General features: G+C 48.2%; 1 protein-coding gene across 3 annotated transcripts in view; it reads left to right on the top strand.

The window, feature by feature from the left end:
• The window catches only part of BAHCC1 (BAH domain and coiled-coil containing 1), a 178,717-nt gene that overhangs the window by 114,330 nt on the left and 41,436 nt on the right, over positions 1 to 22,951 (top strand). For 2 of the 3 annotated variants that reach the window (XM_056817346.1, XM_056817344.1), the window contains exons 4-11: positions 7,296 to 7,418; positions 10,582 to 12,321; positions 12,844 to 12,952; positions 16,088 to 16,296; positions 17,347 to 17,505; positions 18,264 to 18,457; positions 18,865 to 19,231; positions 21,143 to 22,015. In XM_056817346.1, the coding sequence (XP_056673324.1) occupies positions 7,296 to 7,418; positions 10,582 to 12,321; positions 12,844 to 12,952; positions 16,088 to 16,296; positions 17,347 to 17,505; positions 18,264 to 18,457; positions 18,865 to 19,231; positions 21,143 to 22,015 (3,774 nt within the window). The remainder of the gene's footprint in view (positions 1 to 7,295; positions 7,419 to 10,581; positions 12,322 to 12,843; positions 12,953 to 16,087; positions 16,297 to 17,346; positions 17,506 to 18,263; positions 18,458 to 18,864; positions 19,232 to 21,142; positions 22,016 to 22,951) is intronic. The other variant, XM_056817347.1, reaches the window with a different exon arrangement.

Genomic DNA, 22,951 nt, shown 5'->3' with positions numbered 1-22,951 from the left:
TCAGGATTGTCCCAGATCATTGCACTGCTAAGAGTAGCCAAGTTTTTGTAGCTGATGCTTGTACAATAATGCTGTTACTTTGTACAATGTTCTTCCAGTTCTGCTCTGCATCAGTTTATGCAAATATTTCCAACTTTTTCTGAAATCATTCTGCTTATCATTTCTTATAGCCACAGGTCTTGACTCTAGATCTGACATTCTATTTGGTTTACTACATTGCCTCTCTTTGCCACATGAAAGGTTCATAAAATAAGGCCACAGTATCTATGGATCTATCTGATCTTGTTCATAAAATAAGGTCATAGTATCAATGACTAGTTCCTTGCTCTTGGGAGATCAGAGACTCAGAAGAAAGCTGGGGGTTGAATCACACCTTCTCTTTACATTTTCTTTCTTAAAAAAAAAAATCCTTTGCTTTCTGTTTTAGAATTAATACTAAGTATTGATTCCAAGGCAGAATGGGAGTTAAGTGACTTGCTCAGGGTCACACGGCTAGGAAGTGTCTAGGATGTCTTTCCACTGAGCCATCTTGCTACCCCCTCAATATTATCTTTCTATTCTACTTTCTCAAGGACTTCCTCATGCAAATACTCTGGACCTTCAGGCATAGGACCAGATAGAGGAGCCCTAGGGCACCTGGAGAGGGAGAAGTTTGGAAGATTTAACTAAAGTTGGAACACTATTTCTGCTTCACTCTAGCCCAGAGACCTAGTGGGGTCCATGTGGTTTTTTTCCTGCATCCCATCCTCCACCCATTCCCACAATTGGCTTGTAGAAAGGCCAAATGACTTCCCCCAGCTTTATTACACATCATTAGGTACTGATTGCTCCCCAATTCTGAATATCCTCTGCCTAATTGTTGCCATTTATATTAATAGGATTTTTGTTTAAAAAAAAAAAGTCTCTTGGGTCTCCATGGCAATTCCCTTCTGCTAAGAATGGGGCAAGGGGCACAGTTAACAGTAGAGGGCTTGAATCCCCATATGGACTTGCCACAACCTTACTTAAACAGTAGTCAGACTCTCCATAATAGAACACAGCCAATTAGAGGAGAGGGAAAGGAGGGGATAAGGTGTGTGTTGGGTCCCCTTCCCTTCTGGGAACATTTGTGGGAGGGTACTGTCTGGTAGTGAGCTAGTACTCCAAGGCTGAAGTTCAGAAAACGTCATTTCACTGCTCAGTTCTCAAGTCTATTTTTCTTTTTACCTTTTTCTCCCCCTTTCCTACAGGTCTTTCAACACCGGCCCTCATCTCCCTACTTTCTTTCCCTGCCATCCCTGAATAATACCAGCCCTACCCCCAACTGTCTTCTTTTCCTTGTCACATCCCAAAGCCATCTCTTTCCTAGGACCATTTGTCCTTGACTTATTTCTTCATCTTCCCCTTTTCCCTTCAGCATCTCTCCCTGACCCTCCCATATAATGGGATCCAGTCTCAAGGTACTCATTCTCCCAAGGACTGGTGTCAACCAAGCCCTAACTGAAGAGTGGATCTAAGCTCCTCTGGGTCCTACAATCAGCTAGTCCCTGATGACCTATCTCCTCCCCCTCTTTCCCCCTCCCCACCACATCCTCTCTCCACCACCCCCACACCCATCCTCCAGGCTAGCTCAGCAATGAGCCATTGCCGAGCCCAAGGCACATTCCTTGAGCACAGCTGCAGGCAGAGCCCAGCCCCAGCCCCTGAAAGAATCCCAGTGTTTTCCCCAACTCAGGCAATAAACAGAGGACGAATGGGTCCAAGAACAGCTGCTCTAATTCATAAAAATCATTTTTAAAAATTTTTTCTTCAATTCAGAGGGTTCTATCTTGTTTGAAGAAAGAAAGAAGTCTTTTATCATCCAGTTAGGCAGGCCTATCAGAGTCTAAGGGGCTAGTTTCCCATCTTCTCTGTCTCTGGTCTTCCTTTCCTTCCTTCCAACTTTCTCTTTCTTTCCTTCCTTCTTCCTTCCTTTCTTTCTCTTTCTCCCTATCTTTTGTCTTTTCTCCAGGCACCAATTCATTACTTTCTCATCCCCCCCCCCTCTCCTCTCTCTCTCTCTCTCTCTCTCTCTCTCTCTCTCTCTCTCTCTCTCTCTCTCTCTCTCCCCTCCCCTCCCCTCCCCTCCCCTCCCCTCCCCTCTCCTCTCCTCTCCTTTCCTCTCCTCCTCCTCTCTGTCTCTCTGTCTCTCTCTCCTGCTTTGCTTTGTTCTCCCACGATGTTTTCTCCCAGTGGTCTTTTCTTTTTCTTCTTCCTCCTACTCACCCCATCCCCACCCCTTTTCTTCTTCCCTGTCCTCATTCTCATCCCTTCTGGTTCTTTTTCTTTATACATCTCTTTCTCTAGGGTCAGGGGGAAACTAAGAGCCCCAGTGTTGGCCGAGGCATTTTCCAGGGCCAAGCCTCCCTCCCCCCTATCCCCCAAGTCTCCCTGCCTTCCCTCTGCTTCCACAGCTGGTAAGGGAGCCAAAGAATAGAGGCAGTGGTACACAGAGCAGCCTGGAGCTGATGGGGTCTGCCTAATTGGCACTGTGATCTTCCTCAGTGCTCCTGACAGACATAGGCAGATTCCCTCCATTGTACCTACCACCTCCCCCTATCCCTCTGCAATCATTCCTGCCACTTACTGAACTCTAAGACATTAGGAACAGCTGTTATCTGGCTATATTTGGTCCAGTTTAAAGTTCAGGAGAGGGCTCCTGCAGAAGAAGCAAGCTCTTGGTTATGGGGTCTCATTTTGATGGAGAACAAGTGGTCCACTCCCACCAGCACCAGCCTTTGCCTCCTGGGAATCCCTTTTCCCAATTCCCTTGACAGAGAAAAAGAGTAATTTCTCTGGCATTCAGTGGTTTAGCGGTCCACCCTCCCTGTCCCCAGACTAGGAGGGAAGGGAGCCATGGAGGACTGGGTGGGGAGGGCATCCCTACCCTGAGATGTCTTTTCGGTTGCCAGCTGTTTGTATGGGCTCCTCCCAATGGGGAAACAAGAGGCAAGGACCTCCTGAGGGGTTACAGGGGGGTTCTGTGCCTGGGAAACTGGCATCTGGGATAGAGGAATTTACAGACTTCTGTTTACCAAAACGAGGGCCAGTAAAAGTTTTAACAACAGCCAATTAAAAGAGAACAGCTGCAGTGATTTAACCAATCTGTCCCTTCCCCTAGCTTAGGGTAGCAGAGAAGCAGTAACCTCCCATCACCACTACTTCCACCCTTGCCCCTCCCAACCCTCCACCCCTGTTTTCCCCACACTCTCAGCTTCTCTCAAAAATGTTTTCCAGCAGCTGAGGTTAATCTAGCAAACATCTGTTCCAGATGTGCCTCAGTACAAACCAGACAGGGGCCAAGTCTATCCAAACTCTCAAACTTGCATCTGCGTCCTCATCGAGGAAGGCAGCCGCAGTAGGGGTTGGGCATCATCGTTTTGTCCCTTTCTCTGGGTTGGGCATGTCCTCCCAACCTTCTTCTGAGATAAGGGTAGCCATGCACCCACCATAAGACTTACTGACCAGCCATTTTTCGTATGATCATGGCTGGACAGGTAAGGATGAGGAGCTGCATTGGGGGTGCAGGAAGAAATGCCAGGGGTCCACCCAGACCAGTAGCTGGGGGAAGAAGGAAAAGGAAAGTGTTAAGGAGGTTTCTTTATTTGGATTTTCAGTTGTTAAAGACTGGGGATTAACCACCTAAGGCACTTCTGCTCTTGTCTCAGCAAAAGTCCAGAAATTCAATACTAGGGTTTTACTCTCTAAAGTGAGGCCAGGACATCCCCCATGAATGACAATCATAAGAGTTACCATTTATATAGAACTGTCTATGAGCCAAGCACTGTTCTAAATGCTTTACAATTATTATCTCATTGGATCTTAAAAACAACCCTGGAAGGTAAATGCTATTAAGATCTCCATTTTATAGTTGGGGAAACTGAGGCAGACGGCCTAGGATTGGACACAGAGTTTAGGTAGGGGAGAGATGTCAAGACTAGGTATCTCCAAGCTGAGAAATCTGACTTACAACTCTGCATCCTTAACTCCAGTTTCTAACTACTGCATCAGGAGACTCTTGGTCCTGGTATCTGTTAGCCCTATCCTTCAGGATCCTAAAATCTTTCCTCTTGGGCTTGGGCTTTCCTCTCTCTTAGAAGTTATCAAAGTTCAGAAGGCCCTTTTCAGTTGAAAATGAGATTGCAATTCATCTTTGCAAAAGGATAAGAGTGTTGATATCAGGGTGCCAAGAGCCTGTTGGGTTCCATTCCACCCTCTCCTCCCCTCCAACCTGTGTCTGAACTTCTAACTTCTTTTTTTAAACCGTCTTAAACCCTTACCTTCCATCTTAATATCAATACTGTGAAGAGTGGGAAGAGCTAAGCAACTAAGGTTAAGTGTCTTGCCCAGGATCAGAGCTAGGAAGTATCTGAGGCTAGATTTGAACCTCTCTCTAGAAATCTCTCATTTCTAGCCCTGGCTCTCGATCCACTGACCCACTTATTTCTCTACCTTCTAACTTCTCAAACCCAGTTCTGTTACTCAACATCAGGTCAGGTAAGCATGGAGAGTCATGTCTAGAGACCTGGACTTCTGCAGTGCTACTAAAAGTGTCTTATACTTGAGCCTGATAGGCAGAAGTCCAAGAATGGTTCCATACTCATGAATCTCCTTAAAACATAAGCAGGATGGCAGCAAACAGGCTGGACTTTGTAATGCTAAGCTGTTAGGTTCAAGCTATTCCTTTTGCTTCATCCCACCCCCCTCATTCTCTCCTTGAGAAAGCAAAAAAAAAAGAGTAGTTTCTTTTCCTTAAAAAGAGTCCATAGGCTTTAGTAGGACAGGGGGTAATTTTCTTAGTTCAATGAAGCTAGTCTCAGGACCTGTAGGAAGAGAACAAAAAAAGCAGAAGTCATTTGCTCTTGAACCCTATTTAGTGACTTAAAAAAAAAAAGCAGATATCCCATTCCAGCCATGGTCATCCATTGAAGAAGGAAGTCTTATTCTCTCTATTTCTAAGGGAGAGAATTGTCCTAATTGAGAGAATAAGTTTATTTCTTGGCCTCTTGTTGGGTAGAGGCTAGAAGTAGTAAGGAAGATGACTCTCTCAGCCTTACACGTCATTCCCTTAAGGGAAGGCTGCTAATGGACTAAACTGAGGAATTAGAGATTCCATATTTGTTATGGCAGCTGCAAGGTAGAGGAGCAGGGTCAGGATTGTGGAGAGGGGGTGGGCCTGTGGGAGAAGCAGGCTATGGAACACATGTCCCTACTGCTTGGGTAGAGTTGATTTTAACTTTGAACCCTATCACCTCAGCCAAAGCCTTTCTCTTTATCTCCATGGGGAGGCTGTCTACTTCCTCAGTTCTGATGCACTGAGGCTTAGTGGGAGAAAAAAAAATTCTGACCACAAAGAAGAATCCCACACTTTATGCCAGCCCGTGAGTAGTATCCTTTCCTCTCCGAACATACCCAATCCCCCCAATCCCTGTCCTGTTGGCTATAGTGGAGTGACAGTAGGAGACCCCTTTTCATTATCTAGGAAAATAGAGCCTAAAATCAGAAAGATTAGGACTTGAGATCATTTTACCCATTCTAATTTTTTACTCAGTTAAGCAGAGAGAAGCATGGGAAGATGAGAAAAAAAAAGACTAGGTCTGAAAACAGATCACCAGCTTCTCTTCTCTCATTCTACCCCAGCCACAAAGAAGGAAAGAGTCTTCTTAGCTCAGGGATGTGTGCTTGACCAGTATTGTTCAGCTTTTGGAACTGAGATGCTTGGGGTAGATATTGTGGACTCCAGGATGCTTTTGGAGCCTTGACTGTCTCAGACAGAGTTAGACCAAAAGGAAGATCTGGTCTGGTCAGGAGAACGACACCTGCATCATATAGCGTCACTTGGGAAAGACGCAGAAATAATACGAATTTATATGGTAACTGAGAAGGTAGTATATTCATATTTAGGAATAATTTACTTTGACTTTACCATCTTTGTTGCAGTTTAGTAATTTTTTCAGTCATGTACAATTCTTCATGACCTCCTCCCCTTTTTTTCTTGTTAAAATACTGGAATGGTTGCCACTTCTTTCTCTAGCCCATTTTACAGAGGAGGAAACTAAAACAAACTGGGTTAAGTGACTTTATCAGGATCCCACAGCTAGTAAGTGTCTGAGGCCAGATTTGAACTGAGGGAAAAGAGTCTTCTTGACTTCAGGGCTGGCACTCTATTCACTATGCCTCCCTTTAGGACTCCATAAGGCCCCAAGACATTTCAGCCTTCTGTTCATGCTTCTTACACAGCTCCCCTATTCTCTTGTGGCCCATGTCTCCAGTAGAATGTAAGTCCTTCGAGGTCAGAGACTGTTTTGTTTTTACATCCTCAGCACTGCCATGCATAGAGATGATGCTGAATTAAGTTCTGGTTGGTTTGGATTAAATAAGAAAAGGTGGTGGCCAGACTTGATTCTCACTTCCTACCTTTCCATCAATTAGACACCCTGTCAAATGGGGATAACTGTGCCTCTTCTACCTAGCATAAAAGGCTTCCATTGAGGTTCCAATGAGATCATATATGTGACATCCCTTACAAACTGTAAACCACTATATAAGTACTGGTGATTATTATGCCTGATGGTTCTCAGTCCCTTGCTAAGGATAGGAGGCATTTCCTTATTTTCCAATGGACCAATTAAGGGTTTAGGAGAAATGCTAAAAAGTCCAGTGTAAAAGCTCTCTGCCCCATTTCCCATCACCAAGCCACCCTGTCTGTACCCTCTGCACACTGCCCTTGCGATAATGAGAAAAAGCCTTCCTTGTGCCCAAGGCTACCTCTCTCACTGACAGATCTGGAATTCCAGTCAGAGGGTCCTTGGAACTGCACCTTTTCTTCCTGATCTGCTACCAAAAGCAGCTCTTCCAGCCCCCTCTCCTGTAAGGTGAGCTCAGCTCTCACCATTCATCTCCCTTCACCTCTCCTAAGAGGTTTCTCAAAAACTCCTCTCTTGCTGCTATCCCTCTGAGCACTTCTCACCATGGTGGCTGTGGTTGGGAAATGAAAATCAAAGCAGGTCCCCTCCCCTCTTTCCTTCCCCTCTCCACTCCCTCCATCCCATCAGCAATTCAATTTGTGCAGCACCGGAGGGATGGTATTAGTCAAGTCAGAGTTAATATGATGTATTGATGGTTTGATTTCCCACTGGTGTGCTATATGGAGTTCTATAGGGTTATCTATACAGGGCTGGACGGTATCTCACTACTTTTGGTGTCTGGGCTGGGGCTGCAAGGTTCCCAGGGGGCCAGTGGTTCTGCCTCTCCAGCCTGTCTCTCTGTTTCTCTAGCTCCAGGGTACCCCAGATTTTCGGGGAGCCTGGCATCTACCTTCCTACCCATGAGCCACTTAGATCACCATGGAAACAGCAACGTTCTCTACGGGCAACACCGTTTTTATGAAACCCAAAAAGGCAAGTACCAGTGGCAATGGGATGGAGCTGTAGCTGCCATGGGAGCTGGTGGGGAATGTTGAAGAAAGCAGCTTTTGGTGCCCAAGTAGGAGAATGTGCCTGAACCCCGGGGACATTCCCTCTGGGGGGTGGGGATGGGGGTGGGATGAGGGAGATAAGTCAGAGGGAGATCTATGATTGGATGACACCAAATTCTGGCAAAATGGGGTGGTTTGTGGGGTAAAGCAATCCAGAAGAGAGCACTCTCTTGGGACATTAAAGGAACTGGTCAGGAGGAGGACACTTAACCACCTAATGAAGAAAATATCCTGATGAGTCAAATGATGGTCCAGAAGATTTGGAAAACACTTTCTGTGGGTCAGGCACTGTAGAAAGAGGGGAAAAAAATAGTCCTTGTCCTCAAGGAATTCACATTCCATTGGGGGGAGTCTACATGCAAATTAGTTGAGCATATAGGAGACATATCCTGAATCAATGGAAGGCAGGTATAGAAGGGAAGGCCTAGTTGTGAGATAAGTAAGAGCTAGAGACTGAGGCTAGGGTACAAGGAAGGGGAGACCTGCCCCATTTGGCTGACCCTGCCAGACTGAGTCCAATCTCTCCTCCTGCTCTTTAGCTCCACCCTTGGGGTTTCAGGAACTTGTCCTAAATTCAGAAAAAAAGATGATGGACTTTATAGTTATTGTCTCTGAAGGCCAGACCAAAATGCTCCAGAAATCTTTTTTTTTTAAACCCTTATCTTCCATCTTGGAATCAATACTATATCTTGGTTTCATAACAGTAGAGCAGTACAGTATGGGCTAAATTGATGAGGGTTAAGTGACTTGCCCAGGACCACACAGTTAGGAAGTGTCTGAGACCAGATTTTAACCTAGACCCTCCTGTCTTTGGGCCTGGCTCTTAATCCACTGAGCCACCCAGCTGCCCCTTGACCCCATCCCCCAAACCTTTTGTTCACAATCTGGGGAGAAGACCAGAAACTTTCTGCAGTGGTGCTCTCAGCCACCGAGGAACAACAGTCGGATATTTTGGAATCTCCCCACAGTCTAATGAGCCTCCCTTTAGCTTCTCTTGTCCTCCCTGCCACCTAGTGATCGGCAAGACATGTACCCAGTGGTCTCTTACTATTTTCTGTCTCTAAATGGAGTGAGGGCAAGAAAGAAAGCTCTGGGGGCTCAGCATCCTAGAGATTCCCTCCCTGGGCATGCTCTGAAGAAGGTTGCTATTGAGAGAGAGAGAGAGAGAGTCCCCTCACTTGTCATCTGTGTATTTGTGTGTGTGGGAGGGGGGATTCCTCCCCCACCACCCTAAATTAATCTCCATCCCAGCAGAGCTATTTTGACAGCATTTGTCACAAGCAGGCAGGTGGCTTGTCCCAGGCCCAAGAAACTTGACCCCTCCCTCCCTTGCAAACCGGAGCCCCTGGGGAGCTCCTGGGGTGCTGCCTCCGGCAGGCAGGTTTCAACAGGAGGCTGCCTAGTGGGCCTCTCAGCTTTCATAATATTGTGTCGGGAGCCTAATCCAAGAACATTATTTGGTTTTGGAAATTGAGCTAATTAGGTTTCACCCCCCCCCCCTCCTCCCTCTATCCCCACTCCCCTCCTTCTTCCACTCTCCCCCTTGTTTTTAATTAGCAGGAAATTGACAGAGGAATTTACATGACTGAGGACAGTTTTACAAGTTCCAAATGTTTCTTTTGTTTCACCCTCACACCAGTAGTCTTTCAGCTCTCAGCCCACAGCTCCCAGCCTATGCTGGCCTGGCCGGGCTACCCTAATGCTTGTCAAGTTGGGGCATCCCCAGTGAGGGAAGGTTGGGACCCTCCTGCCTCTAGGAGTCCTTTGTGGCCCCCAGGAGCTGGAGGCCTGTTTCTACCAAGGGCATTAAGAGCAGGGCAGGAGCCTGCATCTTTGCAGAGGCAAAGGAGAGAATTGCTTGAAAGGGTGAGGTCCGAGGAGGGATTCCTTCTACCTGAGGGCCTATTCCTCTCTATGACATGGGTTTCACCTCTGGGACCTGTAGGGATGGGCATATCAGTCAGGCAGACAAGAAAGCAGGCAAGGCCACCTAGGGAAGCTTGAGCCTCAAGGAGAAAGATTCCCCTGAACCATATATCCAGCCAGCTCCAGGGAAGCAGCCACAATCACCCTTTCCTCCCTGTGGCCAGATGGAGAGCCTAAAGCATGGAAAATGCCCACCTAGTCCTAGGAGCTACTCCTGGAAAGACCCCTCCTTCCCTCTCTCTCTCTCTTCCTCTCCTTTTCCTCCCCCCATCCTGTGTGTCTCCTCTCCCACCTAACTCTCCCTTCTTCCCCTACCTCTCATTCTCTCCCTCCCTTCCCTACCTCTCTTCTTGTCTCTGTCTTTCCATCCTTCCTCTCTCTCCTTTTCTCCTTAATCTTTCTCTCTTTCTCCCTTCCTCCCTTCCCCTCTCCTCCTCCTCCATCTCTCCCTCCCTCCCTCCCACCTATCTCTCTCTTTCTCTCTCTCTGTCTCTTTCAGTCTCTCTCTCTGTCTCTGTCTGTCTGTCTGTCTGTCTGTCTCTCTCTCTTGATCTCCCTTCCCTACCTCTTTTTGCTCTCTCACCCTCCTTTTCTCTCTCCCTCTTCTCTCATTCTTTCTTCCTTCCTCCTTTCTCTCTTCTTTTTTTCTTTCTCTCCCTATCTCTTTCTCTCTCTCTTTTTTTAAAGTCATACCTTCAGTCTTAGAATACTAAATATCATTTCTAAATACTGGAAAGTATATATCAGTTCTAAGGCAGAAGGACAATAAAAGCTAGGCAACTGGGTGACTTGCTCTAGGTTCTACAACAAGGAAATATCTGAGATAAAATTTTAACCCAAGACCTCTTGCCTCCAGGCCTGGCTCTCCATCCACTGAGCCACCTAGCTGCTTACTTTCTATTGCTCTCAAAAACACCTTGAGGGTAAGGACAGTTTTCATTTTTGTCTTTGCATCAATAGCTCCTCATTCAGTGCCTGGCACATAGTAGGGATTTTATAAATGTCTGTTGATTGATTGAATGAATGTGAAGAAGAAGCAACCTCTGGTTGGTTAGGGGTCTCTCCTTAGTCAATAGTGCCAAGAGACATTGAGGTGTTCAGATGCTGATTGTTTCTGTCCACCACTTCTCCTCTTGACCTTCTATTCATTTGTGTTCTAGATAACTTTTATCTACGCAACCTGCCTGCCCAGCCCACGCTTCTGCCCCCCAATCACAACTTCCCCAGCATCACCCGAGCAGCCCCAGGCCATCCCATCGGCTCTTGCAGCCGAGATCGAGAGGCAGGCCACCTCCAGAAAGGCCCTAAGGAGTTTGACCGATTCCTGATGAACAAGGAACTGGGCAAAGAGAAGACGGGCAAGGCAGAGGGCAAGGATCGGCCAGTAGAGGACGATGTAAAGGAGAGGCACAAACTGGTCATGCCCATGACTCCGGAAGGACACTGCAAAGAGAGTACCCATCCTAGAAGTACCTGTGAGAACCGAACCAAGCACCTCAACTCCTGTTTCCTGAGTACCAAGGTGCTCAATGGCGAGGTGGGCAAAGCCGTCCTGGCCAGCTGTACGGGGGGGATGCTGCCTCGACACGGGGCAGGGGTGGTGCCCAGCCGCTGTGCCAAGGATGCAGGACGGCCTGAGCGAGAGCGGGAGTTGGGCCACCATGAGCCAAACCAGCCATACGGTGAATGTCTGGAGCGGAGGCAGTTGCTTCACCATTCAGTTTCCTACACGGTGCCCTCTAGCCTGCCAGCTGTGCCACCCCCACTTAGCACCAGCTCTGGGACATTTCCTTGCTTACAGCTTCACTCCAATCCAGACATGTTATGCCCCCTGCAAGACAAAGCCACCCGAGACCTGAAACTTAGTGGGCCCACCTTTGTGCCTTCTGTGGGGCACCTACCTGACAAGAGCCGGTCATTCCAGGTGGCATCAGAGCCATGCCTGGCAGGAGAGGGGAAGGATCGGCACCATGAGGTGGGTGCTGACCACCCAGTGTCCTACGGAACCTCCTACGCCCACCTAAAGGCCGAGGGCAAGGGGGATCGGAGGCTGGGCTTTGAGGCAGCCCTCAACCCGAGGCTGAAGGGATTGGAATATCTCAATAGCACTGGATCTGAAGGCCCCTTTCCTAACCTACCCCACGCACCCCCCAAAGGTGGCCTCGAGAAGGGAAGCTACTTTGAGATGCCCCCTCCCTCTCAGGACTGCTCCCGCCCCAGCCACCAGGACCCCTTGTGTGTGAAAATCAACCAAACCTGCTGCACTTTAGACAAGGGTGCCAAAGAGGCCCCTGGCCCCAGTGCCCAAAAGGTTGCTAGGATACGGCATCAGCAGCACTTGTTACCTGAGATGGAACAGACGGGAAATGGGGCTGAAGCCCAGAGGAAATCCATTGAGTTGGCATCCCTGGGCTACAATGGGCCCCACCTGCCACCATGGACGGTCCATGGGGGTCAGGGCCCCCCAATCTCCATCAGTGAGGAGAGGAAGGGCTCCTACCTTGACCCCTTCAGCAACAGTCTGCAGCAGGCAGCCCTCATGTCCCAAGAGCTACCAGCCCCACCGGACGAGGTCTCTGCCATGAAGAACCTGCTCAAGTATAGCAACCAAGCACTTATTGTGGGCCAAAAGCCCCCCTTTGTCGGTCTGGGAAATATCAAAGCCAGCTGTGTCCAACAGGAAGTGAAGTTCCAGTCAGGCAAGGGTCAAGGGGAGCTAGAGAGGCCTGACTGTGCCCGGAGCCGGGAGCATGAGGCCCCCCATAGTGATGGGGAGGTGAGGCAGCCCCCTGTGGGCATTGCTGTGGCTGTGGCCCGCCAGAAGGACACTCTGAGCCGCCCAGAACCTTCCTATGGCACTAATTCTAGCCGGCAGGGCCGTGCAGTGCCTGGGTTCAAAGGTACAGCACCAGAGGGGAAAAGGGGGGCTGGGGAGGGAAGAATTGGGGTGATATCACCAGAGCTCCAAGCTAGAGCGGGGGTGGAGTGAAGAATGGGCTCATGGATCCCATCTGGTTCTCATTGCCTGACCTCAGGCTCACCCACAGAGCCCTAAGGCCTTCCAGAGTTCAGGAGGGATAGCAGGGGGAAGAAGTGGAGGCAGCCATTCTTTTCCTCATTCCTCCACCATGGCTGGAGAGAGGGTGCTTTATGCTGACCCAAGGCCCTTTATCCTACTCCTCTCCCCCTTTGGATTTCCTGCTGCCCTCTAATGCAAGACCCTATAATCACTCCATCAAACATTTACCCCAGATTTGCAGTGCCAGTCTCCCCTTCCTCAAGCTCTGCTCTGATAGACCCCTTGTCTGAGCCCCCCATCCAGTCCATGTTGACCATTAGCCCTTCGTTGCAGCTCCAAGGAGCTCCTAAACTTGGGCCCCGCACTGCTAACTCTTGTTTCTCCCTCATTGGCCTCTGGGCAGCGGGCCCCAACCGCTCGGTGCACGTGATCGATCTGGAAGCCGAAGAGGAGAGGGGCCGACTCTGTAGTGATGAGCGGCTGGGCCTGACGAGTCGGGAGCTGCTTCTCCAGTAAGGACCTGGGCTCCGAGGTGTGGGGGGGTGCAGGGGGGGGGGGTGGAGGGCTCATGCTCACTCATCTGTACAGGATCCACTTTGTCCTGGTCTAGAGAAAGGTGATGTAGAAAGAGCACTGAGCTAGGGGTTCTGACTTCCCTTCCTCCCTGTGTCTTTCTCTGGATTGTATCCCTCTAAGCCAGTCACTTCACCCGACCCAAGAAGAGCTTTTTCCTCACCAGAATAGGTCAGGGTAATCCCTGCCCTTCCAAGGATCTCATACGGATACACTGAAATTATTGAATGGAACAAAACAGAATGTCTCCCTGCTAGCACTGTTGTTCTGCGGAAAGTACTTTGTAAGCTTTTTTTGTTCATTTTTTATTTTACTTTTTAGCCAACCGAGAGCATTCTCAGAGAAGAGGTAGAGAAGTAGTATAATAGCAGCTGGCATTTATAGACTACTTTAAGATTTACAAAATGCTTTACAAATATTATCTCATTTTATCCTCAGGACAACCCTGAGATAAGGCTGTTCTTATGCCCATTTTACAGATAAGGAAACTGAGACCCAAAACTACTAAGGGACTCACCCAGGGTCACATGACCAGTAAGTGTCTAAGACCAGATTTGGACTTTCAAGCCCAGTGCTCTTAACTACTGTACCATCTAGCTGCCCCAACTCAAAGGAAGTTCTCCTCTGCCAATAGCATCTGTTTAGTCTCAGAGAGCTCCCTGAGGCTCTGAGAGGTTGGGGTACTTGCTTGGGGTGACACAGCCTGTACGTGTCAGAGGCGAGCACTCTAACCCCTGTGCCACACTGTCTCTCTTGGAAGCTACTGGCTTTATCGCTGCTTTGAAAAACAGGTGATTTTTTTTCCCCTTCCTCCAATGCAAGCTCCCAGTCTTCCCACACCTAGGAGTTGGCTTAATAACTTACTGTAACCAAGCAAATTCACCCAATGGCTGGCTTCTGCTAATGCTCTGAGCCAGGCTGATCCTCAGGCCACAGACGCATACATCGTCTGTCTCAGGCCTGTAAGTATTTTTGGCTTAGTAAAACATGCCAGAACTTATGCTCTGCTGGCACAGCCATTAAGAATAGGCCATAATGAGGCAACAGAACAGAATTTTAATGGTTGTTGTAAACCATTAAGAACACTATATAAATGGGAGCCATTATTAGTGATAATAATAATAATATTAATAGCCTACAGGCTGGGCTTCCACCCACCCAAATATCCCCATTAGTTACAAAGGTCTTAGATCATGGAACTGACCTGATCTTGATTTGTCCACTCTACCTCAGGTTTGGAATGTTCCATTACTACAAATCGATTTGACATCTTATCCATGGGGCTCTTCCTCCAATAGAGGCACAGTCTATCCATGCTTTCTCATTGTAACCAAGATTCTTGTCCATATTCTTCCAGAGATCCACCATCTGTAGGATCCCACCGACATGCTAGAGGCCTTCCTCTAAGTCACAGGTTCTTCACCTCTTTAGGGTTTGGGATTCCTTGAAAAGTCTGGTGAAACATGGGCCCCTTCTCTTAAGAACATTTTAAAACATTTTTATTTGTTCCAGATTGCGTGTCAATACAATTTTAATTGTGGTTTTCTGATATTTTGAAGATTTATAAATGCATAAAATAAAAACATGATGGAAAAAAATCATTATCTTAAAATAAAGATGTAATTTTTTTCTCATCAAAATCGTAACTCTTAACTGCAGACACAGGACTTTTATAGCATTTTGTGAGTGTCATTGGTACACTTGTGTTGTCCATATTTTATCTCTAATTATAGGAATAAAAATGTTATTTCCCTCCCCCATAATGTTATCTCTCCAGAGGCAGGCTATGTACTGTCAAAGACCTGGTTTTTTGAGGTAAGGGAGAGGAGCCCTAGAGTACTAGACTGAGAGTGAGACCTGGGTTGCATTCTTAGTTCTTCCAATTACTGTCTGTATGACCCTTGGGCAAGTCAATTCACCCCTGGGACTCAGTTGAACATGGGACTCCAATTTGTTGGGTCCCTTGATAACTGATTGGACGCCCATCAGAAGTGCTCCTATAGAGGTATACCTTATCTGAAAGAAGATGGAGTGTGGGGAATGAGGAAGCTGAACTTAATTTTTTTTTAATTTTTAAATTCTAAAATCTTCTGTTTTAGAATCAATTCTTATTTTAAAACTTCCTTTTATTTTTTCAATTACATGTAGAAATAATTTTTGATGGACATTTTCAGATTCAGATTCTCTCCTTCCCTCTCCTGTTCCCTGAAGCATAAATAGTCTGATACAGGTTATACTAGTGCTTTCATGCAATACACATTTCCATATTCCCCATGCCATGACAGAAGACACATATCACACACTTAGTATCAATTAGAAGACAGAAGAGTGGCAAGGACTAGACAATTGAGGTTAAATGACTTGTCTAGGGTCACACAATTAGGAAGTGTCTGAAGTAAGATTTGAAGCCAGGTCTTCCCAGTTCCAGGTTGCTACCTAGCTTCTCTAGTTGCACTTAATTTCTAAGCTTCCTTCTCTCTTTGTCTCTTGTCTCTCCTCCCCCCCCCCCCATTTCTGTCTCTTTGACTCTGTCTCTCTGTCTCTGTCTCTCTCTCTCTCTCTCTCCCTCTCCTTTCCTGGATGGAATTATAGAAACTCTTCATAGGCCCAGGCCCACTCCTGATCAGCACAAGGGCTATCTATATCCAGCCTGAGTCACTTGGCTTTTCTTTAGGCAGCCTGATAACCCTCAATCCTGGGCACTTACCATTTTGGAGCTGGACTAAGTGTGGACACCCAGGTGGCTTCCACCCTACTGTAGCTCATAATTCTGAGCTCAAGGAATCCCAGTAGGGTCAGCCTCTCTTGGAGCAAGAATGCCTATCTCTGCTGACTAAAAATCTGGGATTCTTAACATTTTTGGTAGCCTGGTGAAACCTATGTCCCCTTCTCAGAATAATTTTGTTAAATATGTAAAATAAATAGCATTGCAAAGGAAACCAGTTCCATTGAAATAGTTAATAGATTTCTTTTTAAGTTCATGATCTCCAGTTTAAAATTTCCTATTCTAAGGTAGAGGGACTAGAGTCTGAGTGGAACTCCCTGACCCTATTCCATCCTTCTTATTTTTACAGGGATAACAAGGACCTTGTTGAGTTTGCCAGAATTCATCCATCCAGTGGCTGCCCTGGAGACGTAACCTCTCACCTCATGATTGCTGGAGGATCATCTCTACAAACCAGCCAGCTTGGGGGTGATCCTACCACCCATGCCCATCCAGCTCACCCCCCCTGGCTGCCCCGAACCCGCAGTCCCTCCATTTGGATGGGAGGACATTCCTATGGTCAGTATTCAGGGGTAAAATGGGGATGGACACAGGAGATGGGAGAAGTGGGATTGATGTGGCTCACTGATTGTTCCTTATTTTGGTGCCCAAATGGTGATTAGAATCACTGGGTGCCCTGCACCCTATTCCAAGGCCCTTATCCTTCCTACATATCCCCTGCTAGCTTACATTTAGGTTGGGACAATTTCCCCAAAGCAGGTGGGGTTATTCTCCAGGATGCTAAGTCTTTAGGCCAGTGCTTAGCTACATTTGTCCCTTTCCATTTTTTTTCTGACTCACAGAACTTTTGTTCTCGAAGATCCTTTTTTTAAAATTTTAACTTAGAAACAGAATCCTGATTCTCCCTGAATCCTGTACTGGTCCCCTCCTTCTCCCTGGCTCCCACTCCTCACTCCCAAAGCCACTGGAAGTTGTTCTGCCAAGCCTACAGGGAGTAGAAATGTCATAGTAGAAAATACAAATATTTTACAGGTCTCTGGTCTATTTTTGAGCTAGGAAACACTTCTGGTAAGCAAAGTGTCCAAGGTAATCAGGCCACTATTGCTCTTTGCCCTCATAAAATAAAAAGGACAAACCATTTGGGGTCTTCCATGGGCCCCTGGCTCTGTGTTCTATTGCTTCCTGGGGATACCATCTATCTGTTCCTCTCCTGTGTGGCTTCATGTAGCTCTGCCAATCCTTCCTACTCTCTAGCTAGGTCCTTGACTTTACCAGGCTTAGAGGGAGGCTCTGGAGGGAGGCTAAGAGACAGCAAGATCATTTCCTTTAGTGCTGTACTCTAGTTTGGCTTCCATTCCTCTAGAAGAATTCCTCCCATTGAAGCCCATAAGTCACCATGAGGCTCAACAAATTGGAGCCCCAAGTACAGGCTCCAGGGTTGTCCAACTCCACAAGCTATATAGCCAGCAGCTTTGATTGTCATGACATTTTCTCAGCCCTGGCTTTTTTAGCATGCCAGCCTCAGTGTTACCTGCCTTCCATGAAAGCCAGTGGTACCCTCTGCTTCCACCATTTTGCACTGACCACTGTGTACCTGCTCTTCTGCAGGGCTTGGCCACCCGGCTCTCCACCAGAACCTGCCACCTGGCTTCCCAGCCACCATGCCCAGCACAATGCAGTCCATGTTTCCCCTGTCCCAGGACCCCCCTGCCCAGCTGGTCATCTTGCCCACCGAGCCTACACCCCATGCTGCTCCCCATTCACTTGGTAAGGGAAAGCCTAGGGACCTGGGGAAGATTCTGTTGCCATCCCCTTTTGGGTATCATAAAGGGCCTGAGGCCCAGGAAGCACTAGGTCGGGTTTCTTGCCAGTTCTTTACTCACAATCATGAACCAAGCCTCCTCCTGGATCCAGCCCCTGGAACAAGAAGGCAGAAAAGAATGGAATAATGAGGGCTGAGATAGAGAGACACAAGAGAGAAAGAATCAAAAAAGAAGGCAAGATAAGAATAGTAATAGATGTGACAGGAGGGAGGAAAAAAGGAAAAAAGAGGAAAAGTAAAGAATAAGGAAAGAGAAGAGGGAAAATGGAAATAGGAAAGGGAGGAAAGAGAATTGTCCTTCCCTACCCCCATCATAATGTAACTTCATTGGAAGCAGGGATTATTTATTTCACTTCTGTCTCATGTCCACAGTGCCTAGGCCAACATATATTAGTTGCTTAATAAATAAAATAAAAGTCAAAAGGGGAGGAAGAAGATGGAGGAAAGACAACAAGCAGGGAGATGGGAAATCTTAACATTGTAAACCACTTTGGATCCCACCTAGGAAGAGCCGTTTGTTTTTTGGACAATCTAACTTGTTAGAGTGGATAGGTTTAGGATAGTCACTTCAGTCCCTGGGAATTAGGGGTGGGCTGAAATCGGGGCACAATTTAAAATGCAGCACATACACTCCCTCCCCACTTGTCTAATGTTTTCTGTGACTTTGGTCTCCTTCCTCCTTCCTTGTCCAACCTTCTTGCAGCTGACGTCATGGACCAGGCTTCGTTGTGGCCACCCATGTACCCAGGTCGTGGGCCTGCTTCCCACATGCAGCACCCCAGCCAGCTTCCCGTCTACTCTCGCTCCCAGTTTCTAAGGCAGCAAGAGCTCTATGCCCTCCAGCAGCAGCAGAGAGCAGCCCAGGCATTAGAAATGCAGCGGAAATCCCAGCTTCAGGTACCAATGAGACCTGTTCCTCTTCTCCCTTCAGGTTTTTGCTCTGCTCTTCCCCACAACACCCACAGTCCTACCCATAAGGGTAATGTTATCACCTAAACCAAATAGCTCCCTTTCTCCATGTCTGGGGATAGGAAACCCTTCCCTTGTCCCTTCTGGAGAACCCATTACCTCATCCAGAGTCTTTACAGTTTAGATCTTCTCTCTTATTTCTTATCTTACCACCTTGCTTCACTCTGTCCTATGGCCTAGGATCTCCCTTCTCATGTATGTGCTAAAGACCCTCTTCCCTGCCCCTCATGCTGGACCCCCAGGGCACTGTAGCCCTAAGAAGGGCCTAGTGGTCCCCTCTGCCCCTGGCCAGTCATGGTGATGGGGTTGACCATTCTCTGTCTCCACTTCCCCAGAGGAAGCCTGAGGACTACCATGCAGAGTTTGAAGAAGCAGTCCCAGAGAAGACCCTGAAGTCCTCTCATAAACCAGTTGCCTTAACCCCCATATCCAAGGGCGCCTCTTCACCGGCTGCTGCTCCGTGCCCTGCCAAACTTTCACCTTGCTGCCATTCTCCTGCCCTGCGGCACCCCTCCAAATGCACCACGCCACTCTCCACTGCCCCGTGCACTTTACCCCTCTGCCCCACTGCTAGCTCTGCCGTGGCGCCCCGCTCCCCAGCCACCAGTCCTGGCCCTGCTCAGAGCTCAAAGGGTATCGAAGTCGAAGACAAGAGAGGAGAGGGCCAGCCCCCGCAAGACTATCCCAAATCATTAGAACCAGGTAAGACTTATGGGAGGCAGCCTGGGGGGCGTGGAAAACATGTTGGATTTAAGAGTCAGAGACCCTGGGTCCATATTCTGGTCATCTACTACCTACTTCATAACCTTGGGCAATTTTCCTAGCCTCAGTTTCCTTATCTTTGTAGAGGGAGGGTTGAGGCTAGATGACTTTTCTAAAGTAGCTTCCAATTCCCAATCTATGATGCTATGGCTGGTTGGTAAGAGAGCATTTAAAGGAACCACTGGGAGGACCGAGGGACAGAAATTGTTGATATCATGGGTATGTTAGGCTGAAACATTCAGTCTTAATGATTTCAGGAGTCATGCTTTAAGCAGTGAGTAACCCTAACCCAAATGGAAGACCATCATTTTTCTGGCCCTGCCTTTTAGGAAGGACCTACTTCTCACTTCTTTCCAACAAGACACGCTGAGTCACATACCCTATCCATGAAAAGGCTGGATCTCTAGAGAGGTGCCTCTCCTTCCCTTTCCCCATCTGAATCTTCTTAGGTCATAGGCTAGTGTGATGGGCAGGGTCCTAGCTATTTCTTTTACCAATCCCTGGACAGAGGAGTGGAAGGAATTAGCAATACCATTCATCCATTGATGGCCATTTCCTGAGCAGAGAGATCCTAGAAACAACGATGTGTGGGTAGTGCCATTGCTTCAGGGGACAATCAACTACAAGGAAACTTTGGAGGCAGAGGAGACTAGAGGATAGGTTCACTTTACAGCCACTAATTCTATGGGCTTTTGTGGTCTCAGAACAGGAAGGAATAAAAGAGACTGGGATGGGGACAGGGATGGAGACATTGAGGGGGTTAGCCCAAGAGAAAGGAAAGTTATTCTAGCTCCTGTTGGAGACCCAGCCCAGGCCCTGGTCTCATCTCCTGCTTGCCCACCCCCCTCTTTGCCACAGAAGCCACCTCTGCCTGAGTGCCAGTACCAGCCACGCCAGCCAGCTCTCAGTGCCAGCTCCCCGACAAGGCTATTTAATTCTCTCTGAATTAGGCTGAGTGTTTACATTGGAAATCCGTGTGGCGAACATAAAACCGGTCCCAGTTTCACAATAAGGAGACAGAGCCAACAGGGTTGGTTTTTTTTTTTAAGTTTTTTTTTTTTATTACAGTTAATGGGGCGTAATGCCTCCAACATGCAGCCGGCTCGTTCTGGTTCAGGGAAAGCCCTGATTCAAGCATCATGGCTTAAAAAAAAATCCCCCTTCTCTGGTTAGCCTGTCCTTCAGACAGACCAAAGGGCATATCCACAAGGTGGAGACACAGTAGGCAGTTAGGGACAAGACTGCAGGCTAGAGGAAAAACAATTTGGATTTAGGGTTGGCGGAAATGTCAGAGTTGTTTCAATGTGACCCTCCGTCTTCTCAACCTCTGACACCTTGAGTATTCCCTGTCCCTACTCTCAGGTCCCAGAAAACATTTGACTCCTTGTTACAGGGAGAGAGGTGGAAGAAGGTGGTCACCCCATCCTTATGTGCTAAAGTAATTGATGCACTTGCCCTTTGAGTAAGAGTCACTGAACCCTAGATGCAGAGCCTCAGAGCTAGCTTAGCCCTATACTGCCCACTCTCCTGAGTCTGATGTTCCAGGACCTGGGAGCAGCTTGGGGCAGGGAGGGAGAGGAAATAGGAAATATGATGGGCTCATCCAGCTTTTCATGGGCAGAAAAGTCTCTGTCTTTTTCATCTTGGAGCTGGTAGCCATACAGAATTTAGGGTACTCATTGGGACAAATCAGGGCACTCTCGCAATCAATAGATGTTTAGTTTCTAGAGAACCATGTTGGGGATCTCCTGCCCCTAGCGGGATTCTCTACCCACCTTAGTGTCCTCAGTTTATTCACCAGTTTCAATGACTTTCTCTCTCTGTCTCTCTGTCTGCCTGTCTCTCCCACAGATCTGCCCCCAGGATACACCTACCCTGCGGTCAGCATGGGCTACTCTTCCCCCTTGCCCCATGACATGCACTCAGCTGATCCCGCAGACCCTGAAACTATGCAAACTGTTTCCACGGCAGCCGAACCCGAGCAGTCCAGGACATTTCCACCCTCTGAGCGGCCTCACTGTGATCCCAATGCTCTGGATGAGGCCAGCCTGGTAGGAGGAGCAGGTGGCCAGGTGGAGGGCACTGAGTCAAGGGCCCTGGAGCTGGAGTGCCAGTCGCATACTCATGGGCATCCACACCCCATGGAGTTGGGGCCCCCCAGTGAGGCAGCCCCTCCCAGTGGGTTGGGGGAGCTTCAGGAACTCCCCTATGGTTCCCTCATGGAAGGAGGAGGCCCTGAGACAAGGAGCTGCATAGATTCTACTCAGGAAGGGGCAGAAGAGGAGAGGACTGAAGAGGGGGACAGCAAAGGGCTGCTGACAAGGTCCTCCCCACTGGCCTCTGAGGAGGGAGCACTACATCCTCTGGGAAAGGAAGAGGTGGGGGAGGGGCCTGACCCACAGGAGGAGGAGGAGGAAGAAGGAGAAGAAGAAGACAGAGAAGAGGAGGAGGAGGAAGAGGAGGAAGAAGAGGAGGCCTGGGATATGATTCAAGAGGAAGACCACCTACCTAAGTCATTGCCAGGTCTGGATGCTTTGGTCGCAGCCACCATCGACCTGGGCGATCTGCCCTCCCTGAATCCATCCAGCACTCAATCTTCAGGCCCTCAACAGCTTACAAAAGCTCCTGCCCTTCAGGGTAGCTCAGGAATCCATGGGATCGCCCTTCTTAGTGAACTGGCTGACCTGGAGTTCCAGCGACAGAAGTGTGAACAAGTCACAGAAGGTAAGGAATTTGGGCTCTTTCTCTGTCCTCTGTTCTCTTCTTTGCACACATGGGACTTACTTCCCCATATACCCCCCCCCTTTTTTTTTTTAAATCTTACCTTCCATCTTAGAATCAATGCTCTGTATTGGCTCCAAGCCAGAAGAACAGAAAGGGCTAAGCCAATAATGATGAACCTAAGGCACGAGTGCCAAAAATGGCATGCAAAACATTCTCTGTGGGCACAAGGCCACCCTCCACTCCCCCCCCCCAATTCATTACTAGAAAGACAGAGGGACTCAGGTGGAGCTATATTCCCTTTCCCCCTCTCCACCTTGACTGATGGCATCTTTTCACATTCCCCATGCCCCCTCTGCCCAGCAGCCAATGGGAGTACACAGGGGGTAAGGTGGGTGGCTCACAGGAAGCAGAACTGGAGGGGAGCAGAGCCACTCCCCTCCTTTTTTCTACATGTACTGAGGATATTCCTCACTTACCTGCTGGAGGGCCCAGCAGCTTAGCAGGAACTCTTTTCCCCGTCCCTGTGTAGGGTAAAGAGGAGGGGGTCAGGGTGCACCTGGCACTTGATGGGGGGATGAAGGGGAGGTAACAGCATGTGGTCTCTTGGGGGAATGGGCACAGCACTCAGTCTTGGGGGTGGGGCCTGGCACTCCATCCCTAAAAGGTTTGCCATCACTGAGCTAGGCAATGGGGGTTTAGTAACTTGCAGCTAGGAAGTGTTTGATTTGAACCCAGGACCTCCCATCTCTAGGCCTATACCTCAGGCCACTGAGCCACCTAGTTTCACATATACCCCACCACCACCACCACCACCACCACCACCACACTTTCTTTGTGATACCTAAGGTAAAGTGAGCTTCTCGGAGATTCCCTTTGAACCCAGGTAAACTAATAGCCGATGAACTAAGTCCATAAGCTTTAGACCAGAAAGAGGCC

The sequence above is a fragment of the Monodelphis domestica genome, chromosome 2, assembly GCF_027887165.1.
Source record: "Monodelphis domestica isolate mMonDom1 chromosome 2, mMonDom1.pri, whole genome shotgun sequence".
NCBI lineage: Eukaryota > Metazoa > Chordata > Mammalia > Didelphimorphia > Didelphidae > Monodelphis > Monodelphis domestica.
Note: the sequence above shows the minus strand (reverse complement) of the source record. Positions and strands in the feature narration are given on the sequence as shown.